The sequence below is a fragment of the Nerophis lumbriciformis genome, linkage group LG29, assembly GCF_033978685.3.
Source record: "Nerophis lumbriciformis linkage group LG29, RoL_Nlum_v2.1, whole genome shotgun sequence".
NCBI lineage: Eukaryota > Metazoa > Chordata > Actinopteri > Syngnathiformes > Syngnathidae > Nerophis > Nerophis lumbriciformis.
The window spans coordinates 971,765-992,393 of NC_084576.2; the positions used below are offsets into that span (position 1 = coordinate 971,765).

Below are 20,629 nucleotides of genomic sequence, written 5' to 3' on the forward strand. Positions count from 1 at the left end.
AATGTTTTTAACAACAAGAAAAATGCCAAAACCAACACTATTACAACACGTAACAATAAAAACAACCACAGGTTAAATCGTAATAATAAATGCACAAAGAAACTGCAGCTATGATAAAAAGTTTTAGGTTGTTTGAAGTATTGCAACAAAAATAATACATTTTGAAAACAAAAATGAATCTATTCAATTTTGGAATAAGGTTATAACATAACAAAATGTGGAAAAAGTGAAGCGCTGTTAATACTTTCCAGATGCACAGTGTGTTTCTTTTTTTGATGCATTCTAACTTTAAGTTTGTTAACAATGGAAGTCACTCTATTCCACCTATAAAGGGCTCTAAAAACATCCCAAAACCTCCATCAACATGGTATATACAGGTAAAAGCCAGTAAATTAGAATATTTTGAAAAACTTGATTTATTTCAGTAATTACATTCAAAAGGTGTAACTTGTACATTATATTTATTCATTGCACACAGACTGATGCATTCAAATGTTTATTTCATTTAATTTTGATGATTTGAAGTGGCAACAAATGAAAATCCAAAATTCCGTGTGTCACAAAATTAGAATATTACTTAAGGCTAATACAAAAAAGGGATTTTTAGAAATGTTGGCCAACTGAAAAGTATGAAAATGAAAAATATGAGCATGTACAATACTCAATACTTGGTTGGAGCTCCTTTTGCCTCAATTACTGCGTTAATGCGGCGTGGCATGGAGTCGATGAGTTTCTGGCACTGCTCAGGTGTTATGAGAGCCCAGGTTGCTCTGATAGTGGCCTTCAACTCTTCTGCGTTTTTGGGTCTGGCATTCTGCATCTTCCTTTTCACAATACCCCACAGATTTTCTATGGGGCTAAGGTCAGGGGAGTTGGCGGGCCAATTTAGAACAGAAATATCATGGTCCGTAAACCAGGCACGGGTAGATTTTGCGCTGTGTGCAGGCGCCAAGTCCTGTTGGAACTTGAAATCTCCATCTCCATAGAGCAGGTCAGCAGCAGGAAGCATGAAGTGCTCTAAAACTTGCTGGTAGACGGCTGCGTTGACCCTGGATCTCAGGAAACAGAGTGGACCGACACCAGCAGATGACATGGCACCCCAAACCATCACCCAACCATGCAAATTTTGCATTTCCTTTGGAAATCGAGGTCCCAGAGTCTGGAGGAAGACAGGAGAGGCACAGGATCCACGTTGCCTGAAGTCTAGTGTAAAGTTTCCACCATCAGTGATGGTTTGGGGTGCCATGTCATCTGCTGGTGTCGGTCCACTCTGTTTCCTGAGATCCAGGGTCAACGCAGCCGTCTACCAGCAAATTTTAGAGCACTTCATGCTTCCTGCTGCTGACCTGCTCTATGGAGATGGAGATTTCAAGTTCCAACAGGACTTGGCGCCTGCACACAGCGCAAAATCTCCCCGTGCCTGGTTTACGAACCATGGTATTTCTGTTCTAAATTGGCCCGCCAACTCCCCTGACCTTAGCCCCATAGAAAATCTGTGGGGTATTGTGAAAAGGAAGATGCAGAATGCCAGACCCAAAAACGCAGAAGAGTTGAAGGCCACTATCAGAGCAACCTGGGCTCTCATAACACCTGAGCAGTGCCAGAAACTCATCGACTCCATGCCACGCCGCATTAACGCAGTAATTGAGGCAAAAGGAGCTCCAACCAAGTATTGAGTATTGTACATGCTCATATTTTTCATTTTCATACTTTTCAGTTGGCCAACATTTCTAAAAATCCCTTTTTTGTATTAGCCTTAAGTAATATTCTAATTTTGTGACACACGGAATTTTGGATTTTCATTTGTTGCCACTTCAAATCATCAAAATTAAATGAAATAAACATTTGAATGCATCAGTCTGTGTGCAATGAATAAATATAATGTACAAGTTACACCTTTTGAATGCAATTACTGAAATAAATCAAGTTTTTCAAAATATTCTAATTTACTGGCTTTTACCTGTACATGATGTAATGTAGTAACAGGTACATTCATAATAACATTGAATATTGATGTATTTTGCTCAATTTAAGCATACGGTAGCACATTAATGTCCTGGAGGCATCACTGTGTTCGCTTTTTCCTTCCACAACAACTACTACTAATCATGCAGACTTATGACAACGTACTTTTTAAATATGGATATTTTTGAAAAGCCCAGCTTCAACACAACACGGCGGAGAGTGGCCTGTTTCTGTTGCAAAAAAAATGCCCATTCAACCTCGGTTACCTCTAGTATGATGACTCCTTATTTGGCATCAATGGGGAAAAAAGTTTGGTAACAAAATAAAGTGCACTACTTGGTTGTTGATTCAGTGGTGTCTACAGAGACGCAACATAACATCAGTGACAACTGACAGAGATATAGATAAATATCCAGAGACTGAATGGAGTCTTGACGCCAAGTTTGGTAACAACTGATTTCAACTCAAGCTCTTTCTTAAATCTCAAAGATACAGCACACTTTCGAAGAAATTGCGCAATTGGAATTGAAAACAAAAACGTGGTCCATTTACACCACAAAAGAATCTCTAAAAACCTTTCATTACTGAGACTCACCTGATCAGAAGTCTGTGTATGAGCTGCTTCTCCTCCTCGAGATAACCAGGCCAGTCTCTCTGGACATGTCTGTAGAGCTCCTCCTTCAGAGAAAAGCTGTGATCTTTCAGGCTCTGCTTGCCAACCTGAAAACAACAACAGTCCCCCTTATTAATAATATTTTAATAAAACCAGGTCATTAAGCCACTTCTGAGAATATCTAGACATCACTGATTGTTTGGATGCTAAACAACTCTGCTGATACAAATCAAGCCACATGGTTCCTTCCTGAAGGTAGCCCACCTCTCATCTGTGAAAACCTAATCTTCTTTATAGATCATTTAAGCGGCCCCAATGAGACACCACTTTCAGCTCCGTCTCCATGCGATGAATGCTGTGTGACTGTAAAAGACTCGCTGGGGACAGGTTTTTACAATCTTTTACTTTGCAGTCACATTTACTACCCTTTCTAAAGCTGTGGCATCATTGAAATATGCCAATAAATGGCGTTTACGCAAGTCTAGACGAACACACCCGGGGCTTAATAAAAAACACCCACAGTAAATCAAAACTGCAGCCATAAATATGAATGCTCTAATGATAGCCAGCATGTTTGTTTGTCTGAGCCGCAAAAAAGGAGGAGGCGTTAATTTAAAACAGGCAATATGTAAGAAACTATAGGAGACTGTGCGGTTAATTAAATCGAGTCGCTAAATGGAACATTTAGATTGTGTTTAGGGCTGTCGAACGATAAACATCTTTGAATGCGATTACTCGCAGTTGGTCATAGTTAACTCAAAATTAATCGTAATTAATCACAGATAGATATAATACTTATTACCATGACTGCTGGAAAATTAGTTTGCTTTAATCAATTGTTTTTTTTAAAGATTATGCTTTTTTGGACAGCTCAAAACAAAATGAAGATAAACATGCTTTTAATGACAATAAAAAAATATACCTGCATTGGTTGGTGTCTTGCCAGATTTTGTAGGAATTCAGAATTTGTATTCTTGCTGTAGGAGAACTTGCATTCAGAAGAGGAGCTACACTTGCATGTTTGATTGTCAAAAGATGTTTGTTAATGTAATCTGTGATATTTCTACCTGAATAAATGCTTCTGATATTCTGTTGTATCAGTTAATGGTCTTCATCTTGCTGCATATTAATGTTTTATCCTTTTTTGTTTATTAATAAATTGTAATATTCCGCCTACTAAACATTCGATAATTGCGGACTATCAAGCAGATCAGGTTATAAAAGAATATACCGTATTTTTCGGACTATAAGTCGCTCCGGAGTATAAGTCGCACCGGCCGAAAATGCATAATAAAGAAAGAAAAAAACATATATAAGTCGCACTGGAGTATAAGTCGGATTTTTTGGGGACATTTATTTGATAAAAGCCAACACCAAGAATAGACATTTGAAAGGCAATTTAAAATAAATAAAGAATAGCGAACAACAGGCTGAATAAGTGTACGTTATATGAGGCATAAATAAGCAACTGGTATGTTAACGTAACATATTATGGTAAGAGTCATTCAAATAACTATAACATATAGAACATGCTATACGTTTACCAAACAATCTGTCACTCCTAATCGCTAAATCCCATGAAATCTTATACGTCTAGTCTCTTATGTGAATGAGATCAATAATATTATTTGATATTTTACGGTAATGTGTTAATAATTTCACACATAAGTGGCTCCTGAGTATAAGTCGCACCCACGGCCAAACTATGACAAAAACTACGGTACGCTTTATTTCAATCTGCTAGAAAATCTTTATTTATGGTAGAAATATCACAGGTTACACTACAAAACATATTTGACAAAGCATGATCGTAATGTAAAATGATTTTTCAGATATGGTAAGAGCGGATTTGATGCATAGCACAATTATTGTGAATCCTGAAGTATGTGATTGGTATGAGAAGAGGTGTCTTGATATGTTTTGACGACGTAAAAGTCTTTCACAAAAAGTGGGTCTAGACTTCCTGACGACAGTCTTTCTTTGCTGCTGAGCTTGTATTCCATTTTACTAAAGCAGTTAGTGTAATAATCTGCATTTTATGTTATCAATGCACTCAACTGTAACCCAAACATGGATGTAAAGAAGCAAGGTGCGTCAGCAGGCATTCGCTCCAATGATGTCGTCTCACAGCGATTGAAGATAGTCTTGTCTTGTCCGAAGAACGACTTGTCGTGGCTTTGGACCTAGGATTGCGATAATGTACCCTTTTTCTTTTTGGATTTCTGCTCGCTTTTTTCGAGCTTGTGGCTCAACAGTAACTAAACGTCATTGCCTTTCCCCAAACTACGGAATGAATGAGGGTCAAAAAGGAGTCAGGACGCATGTGCGTTATCTTTGCCAGTCCTAGTTGATTTACATTAGATGTGCATAGACCATTAGGAGTGAGTGAAGTCTACTTGTGTGCTGTCGCTTGAAAATACATGTAAATATTCACTCCAACAAATTGGATATAGACACTAAATCAGTACGTAAACCTGCAGTGTAAAACCAACTTAACGTCCCAGCACAAACATTTATAGAATGTATAGATTTTTTTCTCATGGCTACTTGATGTGTTTACATAGCAACTTGCCGGATGTCTCACCTCATCCAGCACTGAGGTCAGGTCAGCCTTGTCTTTTGGACTAGCCCGTTCCCTCTCCAACCACAGTAGCAGCTCAGGTTTCCTGTAAGGTTTTAAGGCCAGGAGATGGATGACTCGGTCCCTTAAAGGCCTGTGTGCCACAGGGCTGGGAACTAGGCTCCTCTTATTGCTGGGGGAGTGCTTGTTGCTGCTGCTGCTGCTGCTATCTGAGCCTGAAACCAGACCCTGCTTCCTCTGGACCTTCACACACTTACCTGAGAACAAAACAAAGGCACACCTACTTAAGTCCCAATAGAACATCTGTGGAAAAAAAAGAAAGCCTTTTGCAGCGGTAATCAACATATTATTTTGTGGATATACAGGCGAAACTCCTAAAATTTGAATATCGTGCAAAAGTTTAGTCATTCAGCAATTCAACGTAAAATGTGAAACTAATATCCATCCATCCATCCATCCATCCATTTTCTACCGCCTATTCCCTTTTGGGGTCGCGGGGGGCGCTGGAGCCTATCTCAGCTACAATCAGGCGGAAGGCGGGGTACACCCTGGACAAGTCGCCACCTCATCGCAGGGCCAACACAGATAGACAGACAACATTCACACACTAGGGCCAATTTAGTGTTGCCAATCAACCTATCCCCAGGTGCATGTCTTTGGAGGTGGGAGGAAGCCGGAGTACCCGGAGGGAACCCACGCAGTCACGGGGAGAACATGCAAACTCCACACAGAAAGATCCCGAGCCCGGGATTGAACCCAAGACTACTCAGGACCTTCGTATTGTGAGGCAGATGCACTAACCCCTCTGCCACCGTGAAGCCCTAACTAATATGTGATATACATTTATTATATGCAAAGTGAGATATGCCAAGGTTTTATTTCTTATACTTTTGACGATCATGGCTTACCGTTTTTGAAAACTCCAAATTTTCTGAGATTTTCAATTCGAGGTTTTCATGTAAACCATAATTATCAAACCTCCATCAAAAGAAGGTTTGGAATATTTTGAGTGGCATATTACGAGCCTATGTCATATATTAGTTTGACCTTGTGAAACTAATTGCTGGAATGAAGAAACCTTTGCACGTTATTCTAATTTAATATACAGTACAGGCCAAAAGTTTGGACACACCTTCTCATTCAATGTGTTTTCTTTATTTTCATGACTATTTACATTGTAAATTGTCACTGAAGGCATCAAAACTATGAATGAACATGTGGAGTTATGTACAAAAAAAGGCAAAATAACTAAAAACATGTTTAATATTCTAGTTTCTTCAAAATAGGCACCCTTTGCTCTGATTACTGCTTTGCACACTCTTGGAATTCTCTCCATGAGTTTCAAGAGGTAGTCACCTGAAATGGTTTTCACTTCACAGGTGTGCCTTATCAGGGTTGATTAATGGAATGTATTGCTTTATCAATGGAGTTGGGACCATCAGTTGGGTTGTGAATGAGAAGGTGTGTCCAAACGTTTGGCCTGTACTGTATATGCACAAAATACACAAAACCAAGTCTTCTGTCCAGTTCCACAAATACCTTCTGTTTGACTTGGTTTTTTTGGCAGACTACATTCTGCAAACAGTGCTGAGGCATTATGAGTAGCACGTTCTCCCCGATGTTGAAAAAGCAGCTTTAAGAACATAAAAAGTGAACCAGGTCTTGCTCCAGCACCACAAGAGCGCCTGGACCCTAACTGCTTGGTAAACAGTAGAGCATGGAAAGTTCAAGCAACTAGCAAACAGAGGCCCTTTCTTGCACTAATTCAACTGCACCCGTGCAGGCACTCCTTATAGATTTCTGCAGTCCATAATCTCATTACAACTTTAAGCCATACTTTGGAGGTTGCTAAAGGTCAGAGACTGAACGACACATTCAGAGGAACGTATAGTACCGTATTTTCCGCACTATTAGCCGCACCTAAAAACCACAAATTTACTCAAAAGCTGACAGTGCGGCTTATAACCCGGTGCGCTTTATATATGGATTAATATTAAGATTCATTTTCATAAAGTTTCGGTCTCGCAACTACGGTAAACAGCCGCCATCTTTTTTCCCCGTAGAAGAGGAAGTGCTTCTTCTTCTACGCAAGCAACCGCCAAGGTAAGCACCCGCCCCCATAGAACAGGAAGCGCTTCTTCTACTACTGTAAGCAACCACCCGCCCGCGTAGAAGAAGAAGAAGCGCGCAGATATTACGTTTCATTTCCTTTGTGTGTTTACATCTGTAAAGACCACAAAATGGCTCCTACTAAGCGACAGGTTTCCGGTTCATGAAAAGACGCAATCTCTCCATCCGCACACGGACTACCGGTACTATTTCACAGCAACTGCCTAAAGACTTTCAAGAAAAGCTGGCTACTTTCCGTGCATATTGTAAAAACAAGATAGCTGAAAAAAAGATCCGGCCAGAGAACATTATCAACATGGACGAGGTTCCACTGACTTTTGATATTCCTGTGAACCGCACTGTGGATACAACGGGAGCACGTACGGTGAATATTCGCACCACAGGGAATGAGAAGTCATCCTTCACTGTGGTTCTAGCTTGCCATGCTAATGGCCAGAAACTTCCACCCATGGTGATATTCAAAAGGGAGACCTTGCCAAAAGAGACCTTTCCAGCCGGCGTCATCATAAAAGCTAACTCGAAGGGATGGATGGATGAAGAAAAGATGAGCGAGTGGTTAAGGTAAGTTTACGCGAAGAGGCCGGGTGGATTTTTTCACGCAGCTCCGTCCATGTTGATATACGACTCCATGGGCGCCCACATCACGCTGGTTTTTAATATATTATTAAAGTTTGACTGACCTATCTGACTGTTTTTTTGACATTCCTTTAGCGCAGTTAGATGCGGCTTATAACACGGGGCGACTTATAGGTGGACAAAGTTTTGAAATATGCCGTTCATTGAAGGCGCGGCTTATAGCCCAGGGCGGCTTATGGTGCGGAAAATACGGTAGTTGGTGCATGCATTTTGTACCTCTGTACTAACAAATCAACAATCAACGACAGAGCCTAAAATCTATATTGCCAAATATATTGCAGCCTCCTGCGATAAAGGCATGTATCACAATCTATCATTTTATATATATAAAATAGTGATAGAACCGTTTCAAAATGGATTTAAAAGGTTCTTAATTAGGCTGCTGACATATAGTATGTAGTAACATATTACCGTATTTTTCGGAGTATAAGTCGCTGCGGAGTATAAGTCGCACCGGCCGAAAATGTATAATAAAGAAGGAAAAAAACATATATAAGTCGCACTGGAGTATAAGTCGCATTTTTGGGGAAATGTATTTGATAAAAGCCAACACCAAGAATAGACATTTGAAAGGCAATTTAAAATAAATAAAGAATAGTGAACAACAGGCTGAATAAGTGTACGTTATATGAGGCATAAATAACCAACTGGTATGTTAACGTAACATATTATGGTAAGAGTCATTCAAATAACTATAACATATAGAACATGCTATACAATCTGTCACTCCTAATCGCTAAATCCCATGAAATCTTATACGTCTAGTCTCTTACGTGAATGAGCTAAATAATATTATTTGATATTTTACGGTAATGTGTTAATAATTTCACACATAAGTGGCTCCTGAGTATAAGTCGCACCCCCGGCCAAACTATAAAAAAAACTGCGACTTATAGTCCGAAAAATACGGTACATCATTTCCAGTTGCTTCATTGTTAATATCTGGTTACTTTCTGTTGTAAGATGGTTCCATCTATTCCATCAAAGACAAATGAAAAGTTCTTATCGGGCCATTTAATATTCTTCTTTTCCTGTTTGCCATTGACAAGAGTCGCATGTTTCATATTCCTTTCAGCACAACTATTTGTTCAAAAGAAAAACAATTATAGTTGTTACCTATTCATTTTAATTGCAGATCAAATGTAGCAATTGTTTTTAATCCAGCAGATGGCGCCATTATGAAACACCAACACCTTATAATATCAGTTAGGGATGCAACGGCTCATCGATTAAATCAATTGTTTCGATCAGAAAAAAGCATCGATTTGTATTTTTGATCAGCAGGTAAAATACACAGTGTATTTAAAAAAAAATGTTTTTAATGTAAGTTACATGTAGTGATGCTCCCATTTTAAAAGTGCAATATACATGTTATATGCATTTATAAGGAACAATTAAGGTAATTAGCAAAATCATTGTTTCTTTCAACTACTTTTCCTAAAAGTCACATTGAGGCTAAAAAGTGTGTTTTATTCGATTAATCGATAGATTACTCGATTACTAAAATAATCGATAACTGCAGCCCTCATATCGATGCGGTGTCAATAGAGTCAGTGAGTGAGCTACACACTCATTGACGGACACTCATTTGCCCATCACCACAAATTACTTGTTTACGTAAAAAATGTAAAATACTAATACAATCGCGGACAGCTTAATAGACACAAGGCAATGTTCCCTCTAATTGTTCATGTGTGTGAGCAAACACATAAACTCCATGTAGTGGAGCACATGTGAGCAACATTACACGTGGAAATACCAGCAGCACACCTGTCTCAAACCAATTTCAATATTTTATTATAACACTCAAATGACAGGAGTCATTTTCATGAAATGATTTTCTAATATTAGTGATTTGGCTCACTTGTAATGGAAATAACAAAATAAATCTTGTTTTTCATAAGCTATGGGTCCTGCTTTGGAAATAAATGGAGATCACATTTAGTTCCCCTTAAACATTCACATGTTGCACAATGAAATGTAAGCATGGGGTAAAGTGTAAATTACTGTAACTTTCTCTAGTAACAGCATTTCACGATTAACATCCATAAATTAACATTAATAATAAATGACAGTACAATAAGCACACATATGATTGAGGAGTCATAGTGTAACTGTGTGGTGTTTGAGTTGTGCGACTTTTTGGGTGGCCTTGAACGCACCACTGGCTAAGTGCTATGAGTTGGTGCAGGTGAAAGAGAGCGAGCGGTTGCTGTAGATATGACAGACGACAGAGTTGGTTTTGGCCTGGTTTGTACGGCAGAAAATGACTCGTTTTTCAAGATGGAAGTTTTTTACTCATGTTTTTGGTGTGGTTATGGCCGAATATAAACAGTTTTGCTCAATAAAGTGATGCATATAATTCCTGTCCTCGAAGCGTCTCGACGGGCGATACAATAATTGAACGATGTTGACGAACATTGTTTTAACTGCTTGTTGTCACTGTCACTCACAGAGTTGCATTGCAAAATCATACAGGATAAATGATGTGTTTATTTTGTTTAGAATTCAGATGGGATTTGATTTTGTGCACGGCATAAATTTGCTGTGCGCAGAGGACGCTTGAGCAGTGCGCACCTTAGAGGGAAAGTTGCACATAGGTATAGACCCACACGCACATTCACTGTACCAACATACAAACATACGGGAGAAACTGCGTAGAATTATCCTATTTTTACCATAACAATGTATAAGGTTAATATAGTCCACTCCTCTTTCATCCACCTCCCCTTATTTGTAATTCAAGTATTCACTACATTTATATATTGTTGCATTTGAAGCAATTTTAATGGTGATAATAGAGGTAATTATTATTGTTATTCATTATCAATAGTGTTATTTCTATTGGTATTTTTATTGCTCCATTTGTAGTGCCTCCTCTCTGAGCTGCCACCTTACCGTGGTGGAGGAGTTTGCGTGTCCCAATGATCCTAGGAGCTATGTTGTCCGGTGGCATAAAGCCCCCTGGTAGGGTCTCCCAAGACAAACTAGTCCTAGGTGAGGGATCAGACAAAGAGCAGCTCGAAGACCTCCATGAAGAATAAAAACAAAGGATTTTCCTCGCCCGGACGCGGGTCACCGGGGCCCCCCTCTGGAGACAGGCCCGGAGGTGGGGCACGATGGCGAGCGCCTGGTGGCCGGGCCTTTCTCCATGGGGCCCGGCCGGGCACAGCCCGAAGAGGCAACGTGGGTCCCCCCTCCAATGAGCTCACCACCCATAGCAGGGGCCATAGAGGTCGGGTGCAGTGTGAGCTGGGCGGAAGCCGAAGGCAGGGCACTTGGCGGTCCGATCCTCGGATACAGAAGCTAGCTCTTGATACGTGGAACGTCACCTCGCTGGGGGGTAAGGAGCCTGCGCAAGTGCGCGAGGTCGAGAAGTTCCGGCTAGATATAGTCGGACTCACTTCGACGCACAGCAAGGGCTATGGAACCAGTTCTCTCGAGAGGGGCTGGACTCTCTTCCACTCTGGCGTTGCCAGCAGTGAGAGGCGACGGGCTGGGGTGGCAATTCTTGTTGCCCCCCGGCTCAGAGCCTGCACGTTGGAGTTCAACCCGGTGGACGAGAGGGTAGCTTCCTTCCGCCTTCGGGGAGTCTTGTTGACGAGTGAGGGAAGAGTGGATCGTGAGATCGACAGGCGGATTGGTGCGGCGTCTTCAGTAATGCGGACGCTGTATTGATCCGTTGTGGTGAAGAAGGAGCTGAGCCGGAAGGCAAAGCTCTCAATTTACCGGTCGATCTACGTTCCCATCCTCACCGATGGTCATGAGCTTTGGGTTATGACCGAAAGGACAAGATCATAACCTTTATGGACAGAATTTCTAGGCGCAGTCAGGGCGTTGAGGGTATCTGGTTTGGAGGCTGCAGGATTAGGTCTCTGCTATTTGCAGATGATGTGGTCCTGATGGCTTCATCTGGCCAAGATCTGCAGCTCTCACTGGATCGGTTCGCAGCCGAGTGTGAAGCGACTGGGATGGGAATCAGCACCTCCAAGTCCGAGTCCATGGTTCTCGCCCGGAAAAGGGTGGAGTGCCATCTCCAGGTTGGGGAGGAGATCTTGCCCCAAGTGGAGGAGTTCAAGGACCTCGGAGTCTTGTTCACGAGTGAGGGAAGAGTGGATCGTCAGATCGACAGGCGGATCGGTGCGGCGTCTTCAGTAATGCGGATGCTGTATCGATCCGTTGTGGTGAAGAAGGAGCTGAGCCGGAAGGCAAAGCTCTCTATTTACCGGTCGATCTACGTTCCCATCCTCACCTATGGTCATGAGCTTTGGGTTATGACCGAAAGGACAAGATCACGGGTACAAGCGACCGAAATGAGTTTCCTCCGCCAGGTGGCGGGGCTCTCCCTTAGAGATAGGGTGAGAAGCTCTGTCATCCGGGAGGAGCTCAAAGTAAAGCCGCTGCTCCTCCACATCGAGAGGAGCCAGATGAGGTGGTTCGGGCATCTGGTCAGGATGCCACCTGATCGCCTCCCTAGGGAAGTGTTTAGGGCACGTCCGACTGGTAGGAGGCCACGGGGAAGACCCAGGACACGTTGGGAAGACTATGTCTCTCGGCTGGCCTGGGAACGCCTCGGGATCCTCCGGGAAGAGCTGGACGAAGTGGCTGGGGAGAGGGAAGTCTGGGCTTCCCTGCTTAGGCTGCTGCCCCCGCGACCCGACCTCGGATAAGCGGAAGAAGATGGATGGATGGCATTTGTAGTGCAATAATGTTCATTGTGTTTCTGTGTTATTAATATTTACTTAACAAACTGGTTCTTTCCCATCATTTTTCGTATCATATTTGTACACATGGTATTTGCTGATGTTTTTCTATTTTGTTGTTATTTTTGCTGTCTCTCTGTCTTATCCCCCTCATATTTCTGCAAAAACTCGGAAACCAAGTCATACAAAGAGCGGTGTGTACTGGGGTGTTTCATAGTATCTGGTGGTGCCGAGCCAAGTAGGTACCATGCAGTTTTGAAATCCCATCTTTGCAACATTTTTATTATTACTGACATTTTAAAGAGTACACCGGACGACGGGGTGCGTTATTACATAATGCACATAAATGATCTATTCATTAGGACTGTTATGTGACAACTGTCAAGGAGAATTATTTTGTATACGCTTGTGTTTCCTACATCGTCCAACAAAACTAGTATGCTTCAGGCGTCCTTTCACACAGAATGTGTCCTTTTATTATACATACGACTTTACAGCTCAAACTGCTTTCTCCATTTCACTTCCAGTTCTCTCCAGTTGACTATATTCTCTGCTTAAGAAGACACTATCAAGTATTTCATCAAGTGGATTAAATCTCGGTCATGAAATTCCATTTTTAGCGAATCCTGATCAGTGCGAGACTTGTTAGCGAGTTATATTATTGCTCTGGCGGGAATGTTGGCAGACCGCCAGAGCAATCTGGTCAAAATCCAAGCAACAATCAGACAAAGAGGCATGAATAATTGCAAAAATGTACTTTGAATATGTGATAGCCTCAACGCCATATGGCAATTCCCAGCAGGATGGAATAGTGAGGAAAAAGTAGTCGAGAAGCTTTCGAGGTACATTAACCCCACTTGGTATTTGAACACTTACTTGGCCCGGGTTTTATCTCGATGGCTGACCGGCTCCAGATGTCCTTCTCCACCTGGGACATGCGCTCCCGTGTCGCCTGGTAGGAGTCATCGGTGGCACAAACTGTGATCTTGTCCTGAATGCTGCCCTGGCCCTCCAGCTGATCCCTGCCCTCTCTTTCCAGAAGAAGGACAAATGTGTATCAGATTTACAAAGGAGTCTCTGGCTCAGCGCTTTGCCAACACCACACAAGTGCTTCTTTGACTGCTCCCTCGTCAAGCATCAGTTTAGTGCATTTGGATGCTACTGGCAACATCTTTGAGCTCTTTGCTAACACTACACAACCCCTTCTTTGACTAACTTAGACTATTCATTAGTCCAAAACCATCAGCTGAAATTAACACACGTGTGCATTATTAATACTGGTCACATCTTTGTGGTCTTTAGAGAAACCACACAACTGCTTTTTTCACTGGTTTCTTGTCAACCATTGGTTTAGTGCGCTGAGTGATATCAATTGATCCAAAACCAGTAACACATGAATTGTATCTTCAACCCTTTGCCCCTAAACTAGGGCTGGGCGATATATCGATATACTCGATATATCATTGGTTTGTCTCTGTGCGATATAGAAAATGACTATATCGTGATAAATCGAGTATACGTTCTCACGCAGTTGCTTTTAGCTGCGGGCCTTACACTACAGGCTTTTTTCACTCTTTCTTGTCTCTCCTTCTCACAGAGACTAAAAACAAGCGCACCTTCTTACATACGTCACATACGCTCTAGCTGAGCAGAGAGGGAGCGGCATGGGTAACATTAGCTGTGATGCTAGCGGAGTGGTAATACGAGAGAAAGAAGGTGCGAATCTGGTAACAAATGAAGGAAGAATTAATGCCTAAGAAAAACAGCACAGGGTCCATCGTCTGGCGGTGGTTTGGCTTCAAGCGGGAAGATGTCGAACAAGTATGCGGCAAAAGCGTCGCTACAAAAAGTAGCACCTACTGCTAAATTGTAGCATCATTTGAAAAGTCACCCGCTAGAGAATGAAGAGTGCTTGAAACTCCGCATGTCAACATCTCCGTTTGGTGCCACACCCACAAAATGCCGAAGCAACCATTTCCACATCAACACCATATGAAAAAATGTGTCAACAACAGAAGGAGATAACGTCCGCAGGAACCTACCACATAGCGAAGGACATAAACCATTTGATTTCCTATTATGCAGCTCATTTTTATTTGACACTTATTGAAATATCTTCTGTGACATCATGCACAAAAGTGCACTTTATTTGTTTTAAACTATTGTAGTTGCATTCTGTACAAAAAGTGCACTTTAATTTAGTGTTGTTTTGATCTTAGTGACATCATGCACACAAGTGCACTTATAGCTTGTTTTAAAATGTCTCTGACAATCTTGCACTTTCTGTTTTGAAATGACATGAATGTTTGTGCCACTGTTTCATAAATACAGTATTGGTCAATTGACTTAATTGTGGTTTCCCTCTCTGCATGAAAGTTTAAATTTAGCATATATTAATGCAGTATGAAGAAGAATGTTTTAATGTAGACACATAGAATCATCATACTGCTGTGATTATATGCATCAAGTGTTCATTCAAGGCTAAGGCAAAATATCGAGAGATATATCGTGTATCGTGACATGGCTTAAAAATATCGAGACATTAATAAAAGGCCATATCACCCAGCCCTACCCTAAACTGTGCTTTATTAATACCAAATAGTATCTCACTTGAGATCTTTAGCAAGACTACACAACTGGTTCTTGTGCATTCTTGTGAAAACTAGGTTAAGTGATTGTATAATGCCTGAATCATCTGATGTTGGCGTAACACTAGCACTTCAAAATCCCAACACTGCAACAGCAGTACCATTTTTAATGTAATTAACACTGAAGGGAAAATATAGATCGAAACCTGCACAACTGAGGTTGAAAAAATTAACTGCAAGGAGCTACTGTAACGACATAAACATTTAATATCAAGGTTATTGTGACCAAAATGATCAGTTATTATTATCACGGTACTGTCGGATGTGCCTAAAAATGAAAATACAGTGTCACCACTTAAGTCATAATTTTTGCGCTTAAGCTACTTATCTGTGAATTAAGCTCCAGACTTCTTCTGTTAGTATGATATTTTTATTACTGCCACAAGTGGTGGAAAAGTGAATTACAACTGGACCACAGTTAAAAAACATTGGACTGTAAAGGAAAAAAAAACATGCTATGTGACTTTAATCGTACCTGTGTCATTTGTAATTAGGCTTAGGAGAGTATTTACTCTTATTGTTTGTATCATATTAGATAGAGCTGCACAATTATTACAATTGTAACCATGCTCACAATTCTGGCTGCCAGATTAAATAAAGGTGATCGTCTGGGATCTGTGGGAAACACTATATTTTACCTAACATTTTCTACCGCTTGTCCCTCTCAAAATAATCAAAATGAATAATTGTGTTTTTAATGTAGATGTAACGTAATCATGATTATAAATGTTGCCATAATTGTGCAACCCTACTATTACAGTAGTTTACACTTGGTTTACAGTTACTTTACATTGCATTTAAAGTCAAAAATGTTTAATGATGGTGACAGTTTCACTCTGGAATATATTTATTTAATGGCTATTGATTGACGAGGGTTGGAAAGAGGTGGGAAATGTAGGATATATCGCATGTGGTTTGAATATGTAATCCATGTAGTAATCCCTGCTTTTATCAAATACTGTAAATCAAGTTTCTGATTTGGAATATTTCCAAAACTACCATAAATTCCAGACTAAAAGCGGCTACTTTTTCCCCCACGCTGTGACTCCCGTGGCTTATAAAACAGTGCGACTAATTTATGGATTTTTTTTTCGTTGACGTCCATAAAGCAAATACTTTTCATTAAACACATGCAAATACATTTAAATGGTGTGTTATTGTTTGTGCAACAACGCCATCTTCTGGACGAGTTCGCTAACTGCAGATGCTGCTGGGTGAATGCCTGCAAGTGTTTTCTGCTGTTTAAAGCTTTAAACTGGAAGTAGAAGTGGCGTTTTGTTTAACTGTCCATAATGGTTCTACTCGTATGAATTCTTCATAACTCCAAGCAACGTTTGTAAGTTTTACAATATAACTAAAACAATTCTTACTCACTAAACCGTCCCATCTGCAGGAGTGTTTTCATGCATACAGTATTTGTACGTGCTATAGTAATGTAATGAAGCTGGCGTCGTTAGCACTATCTAATACGCTAACTCGTTTACGAGGGTCTGTGTTAGTATTATTAACTTACAATGGCGTTACTTTTGTATTGTTTCAGTTTCACAAATTCCTCAGTAAATTCACCAAAACGTCACTGTGGAGTTATTAAGTCTGTTTGATTGCTAAGGTTTTGTTTGATGAACAGTTTTACTGCTGTGTCACAGGCACCGTTTGGAAACAATAAAGGTATGTAAATAAACATTTGCAAAATATTTCTGTGTAAACAAAGCATTTTACTACGTATATATCTGCAGCTTATAGTCCGATGCGGCTAATATATGGAAAACATATTTTTCCCTGAAATTTAGTGGGTGCGGCTAATATACCGATGACCTCTATCGTCCGGAAAATATGATACCCTCCTTAATTGACGTCCCATGGATATTTTGCGGAAACTTTCCAACCTTTTGCAACCCTAAAGTTGGCCAACTAATACCGGATACATCGTTAGGGCTACTAAATACTCTTTTTTTTTTTTTTTTTTACTTCACAACCGGTTCTTTTAACTGTTTTCTATCTTTGATATGCATATTTTAGTCATATGTATGCCTTGCTTCTATTTGGAAAGACTTTCTCCATGTGTAACGTGTGCTGCTTACCCTGAAACATACTGATGAATGCAGTCGAAGCTGGACTGAGGCTTGTCCTTGCTGTCGCTGGATAGGTAGAAGGAGAAGACTCGGAATCCACCGGGAGATTCTGAAGTTGGAGTAGGGATCTTGATATACTGCGGGGAACAAAAGAGAACGGGGTTATTCGCACGTTGACGTCGAGGAGAAGAACGTGTTGGCAATGAGTGATTAAAGGCCTACTGAAAGCCACTACTACCGACCATGCAGTCTGATAGTTTATATATCAATGATGAAATCTTAACATTGCAACACATGTCAATACGGCCGGGTTAGCTTACTAAAGTGCAATTTTAAATTTTGTGCGAAATATCCTGCTGAAAACGTCTCGGTATGATGACGTCAGTGCGTGACGTCACGGATTGTGGAGGACATTTTGGGACAGCATGGTGGCCAGCTATTAAGTCGTCTGTTTTCATCGCAAAATTCCACAGTATTCTGGACATCTGTGTTGGTGAATCTTTTGCAATTTGTTCAATGAACAATGGAGACAGCAAAGAAGAAAGCTGTAGGTGGGAAGCGGTGTATTGCGGCCGACTGCAGCAACACAAACACAGCCGGTGTTTCATTGTTTACATTCCCGGAAGATGACAGTCAAGCTTTACCATTGGCCTGTGGAGAACTGGGACAACAGAGACTCTTACCAGGAGGACTTTGAGTTGGATACGCAGACACGGTACCGTGAGTACGCATGCAGCTGCGGCTTCCAAACATTTGATCGCTAGCCCGTACGTGCGTGCCGCTATGTGCATGTCACGTACGTAACTTTGGGGACTTTGGGGAAATATATGTGCCGTATGAACTTTGGGGAGGTGAACGGTACTTTGGGCTGTGGGATTGAGTGTGTTGTGCAGGTGTTTGAGTTGTATTGGCGGGTTATATGGACGGGAGGGGGGAGGTGTTTGTTATGCGGGATTAATTTGTGGCATATTAAATATAAGCCTGGTTGTGTTGTGGCTAATAGAGTATATATATGTCTTGTGTTTATTTACTGTTTTAGTCATTCCCAGCTGAATATCAGGTCCCACCCGCCTCTCACAGCATCTTCCCTATCTGAATCTCTCCCACTGCCCTCTAGTCCTTCACTCTCACTTTCCTCATCCACGAATCTTTCAACCTCGCTCAAATTAATGGGGAAATCGTCGCTTTCTCGGTCCGAATCGCTCTCGCTGCTGGTGGCCATGATTGTAAACAATGTGCAGATGTGAGGAGCTCCACAACCTGTGACGTCACGCTACTCGTCTGCTACTTCCGGTACAGGCAAGGCTTTTTTATCAGCGACCAAAAGTTGCAAACTTTATCGTCGATGTTCTCTACTAAATCCTTTCAGCAAAAATATGGCAATATCGCGAAATGATCAAGTATGACACATAGAATGGACCTGCTATCCCCGTTTAAATAAGAAAATCGCATTTCAGTAGGCCTTTAAGTACACTATCCATTGTGTTACATGTATAAGCTGTAGTGTACATTCAACTTGCATAATAAGCATGTTTTGTTTATCCCTGATGCTCTGATTTTTGGTCATTTCAAGCAAGTAAAACAATGTATCTGCGTGAAACCAGCTCCTCCATAAAGAACCTCCCAGGTCAAGGATGACGACCTGTTGCCATTTCTAGGAGGAGCCTGGCTGAAAGGCAAAACATAACAATGGAAGACAACCCCCCCCCCACCTTAAAAAAAAAAACAACAACTTGCGTCTTATCCTCGTTTATCATGGGCTGTCCATGCTTCCATGGCAACAGACGAGCCGGCGTGGTGAAGGCTATCTCTTGTCAGGGACACATTACATTAGCGACCCAAAAACCTACTTCCACTAAAAGGAAGGTTCAGCTCAGAAAGTCATTACTGTGCAGGTAATATGTCGTTTAGCGCGGCTCTCGGCCGATACGGCCTACAGCTGTCTTTCAGCCTCATAAGTGGAGCGTATTTGTTTTCAGAATGCCCTAGATTTAGGAAATCCCAATAACTATCATCCGTCTTGTATTTGTGCTAATTGCTTGTATATTTCTATTTGCTCCTCTGTCACATCTCTTGTGTGTTTGCTTCACTCCAGCAACCAAAAAGCACCTGAAGGCAAAAGCAGCACATGCGTTTTTAACTGCCGGGCTCAAGGAAAAACAAATGGCAGTAAGTGATTGATTCTAATCTGACTGGCTCGGGGCTCAGTGCCCCCTGGCAGATGTGGCAGGCAGGACTATGGCTGTCACAAATGCCCAGTCATGCAGCAAAGCCATAAGCATGGAACGGCGAGCCAATGAACAACGGCACCCCTCCTCCTCCTCCTGTCTGAAACCCAACGCATGCTATTTACCCTACACCCCCATCGGCCTCTCCTCCACCAGCATGGCCCACCCATGTCAACATGGAACTCAAAGCAGGGCCGCAGACACTTGAGACACACAGCTGACCATTAATTCTGACCTATTTCTGTCCGGACCTTCACATGAAGTGGTCTCTGCGTTGGGGTTTCGGCTAATTAAGAGCCATCAAAGCATCAAAGTGCACATGACCAGGAGACGGGGGGCTATGTCCTCGGGACGTAGTGCTTTAAAAGTGAGGCAGGAGCCGTCTTGGTCACAATTAGAAGCAACAAGTTGCAGAAATGCTAATTAAACGCAATGGCGGCTTCTGGGTACACTTCTGGCGTAGTGTCTCCTCTTTCTCAGTACAAGACCCCCACCCCTCAACCGTTGCACTCATCCCCCCCCCAGCCATCTATATGCCACCGTGCACACTTCACATTCTCATTCTAATCAATGTCACTCAGGTCAGACAGTTTAGAGGTTGCCCCCGTTTTATTCACAGCTTCCCTCTCCAGCTTCATAACCATATGTCATTTAACCCATGAGGTCCCGAAGGACACGGCCACGTAGTTTGACTATAGAAATGTAGCTCTTTTAATAAGAGAAAGGATGTTTTTGCTTCTTGGTTAAAGCCATATTCTCCTCTTGTTGAGTTTCAATGCAAAATAAGAGAGATTTTCAAATGTGTTATTAGGGCTAATAGGATAGATTTGTATTTATCCCATCTGAATTGGGAAATGATGTGGTTGCGGTGCAGATTTTTACATAAAGTAACAGAATGTCACATACATAATGAAAAACTAAAAATGAGTAATGAATAAGGGTGCACTAAAAATGTATTCACATCGTGATTCTTACTCATCTCAATTCTAAATTGATCCATTCATTTTCCAAAATTGCTTTAAACATTTTTTTTAGATAAAAACGCATTTTTAA

At 41.4% G+C, this 20,629-nt stretch overlaps 1 protein-coding gene across 1 annotated transcript in view; it reads right to left on the bottom strand.

The window, feature by feature from the left end:
• Window positions 1-20,629, bottom strand: part of LOC133572326 (RNA polymerase II elongation factor ELL2) — a 111,682-nt gene that overhangs the window by 29,211 nt on the left and 61,842 nt on the right. The window contains exons 3-6 of the mRNA XM_061925241.1: window positions 17,358-17,485; window positions 13,505-13,659; window positions 5,163-5,416; window positions 2,561-2,685 (exon numbers count right to left, since the gene is read on the bottom strand). Coding sequence (XP_061781225.1) covers window positions 2,561-2,685; window positions 5,163-5,416; window positions 13,505-13,659; window positions 17,358-17,485 — 662 coding nt within the window. The remainder of the gene's footprint in view (window positions 1-2,560; window positions 2,686-5,162; window positions 5,417-13,504; window positions 13,660-17,357; window positions 17,486-20,629) is intronic.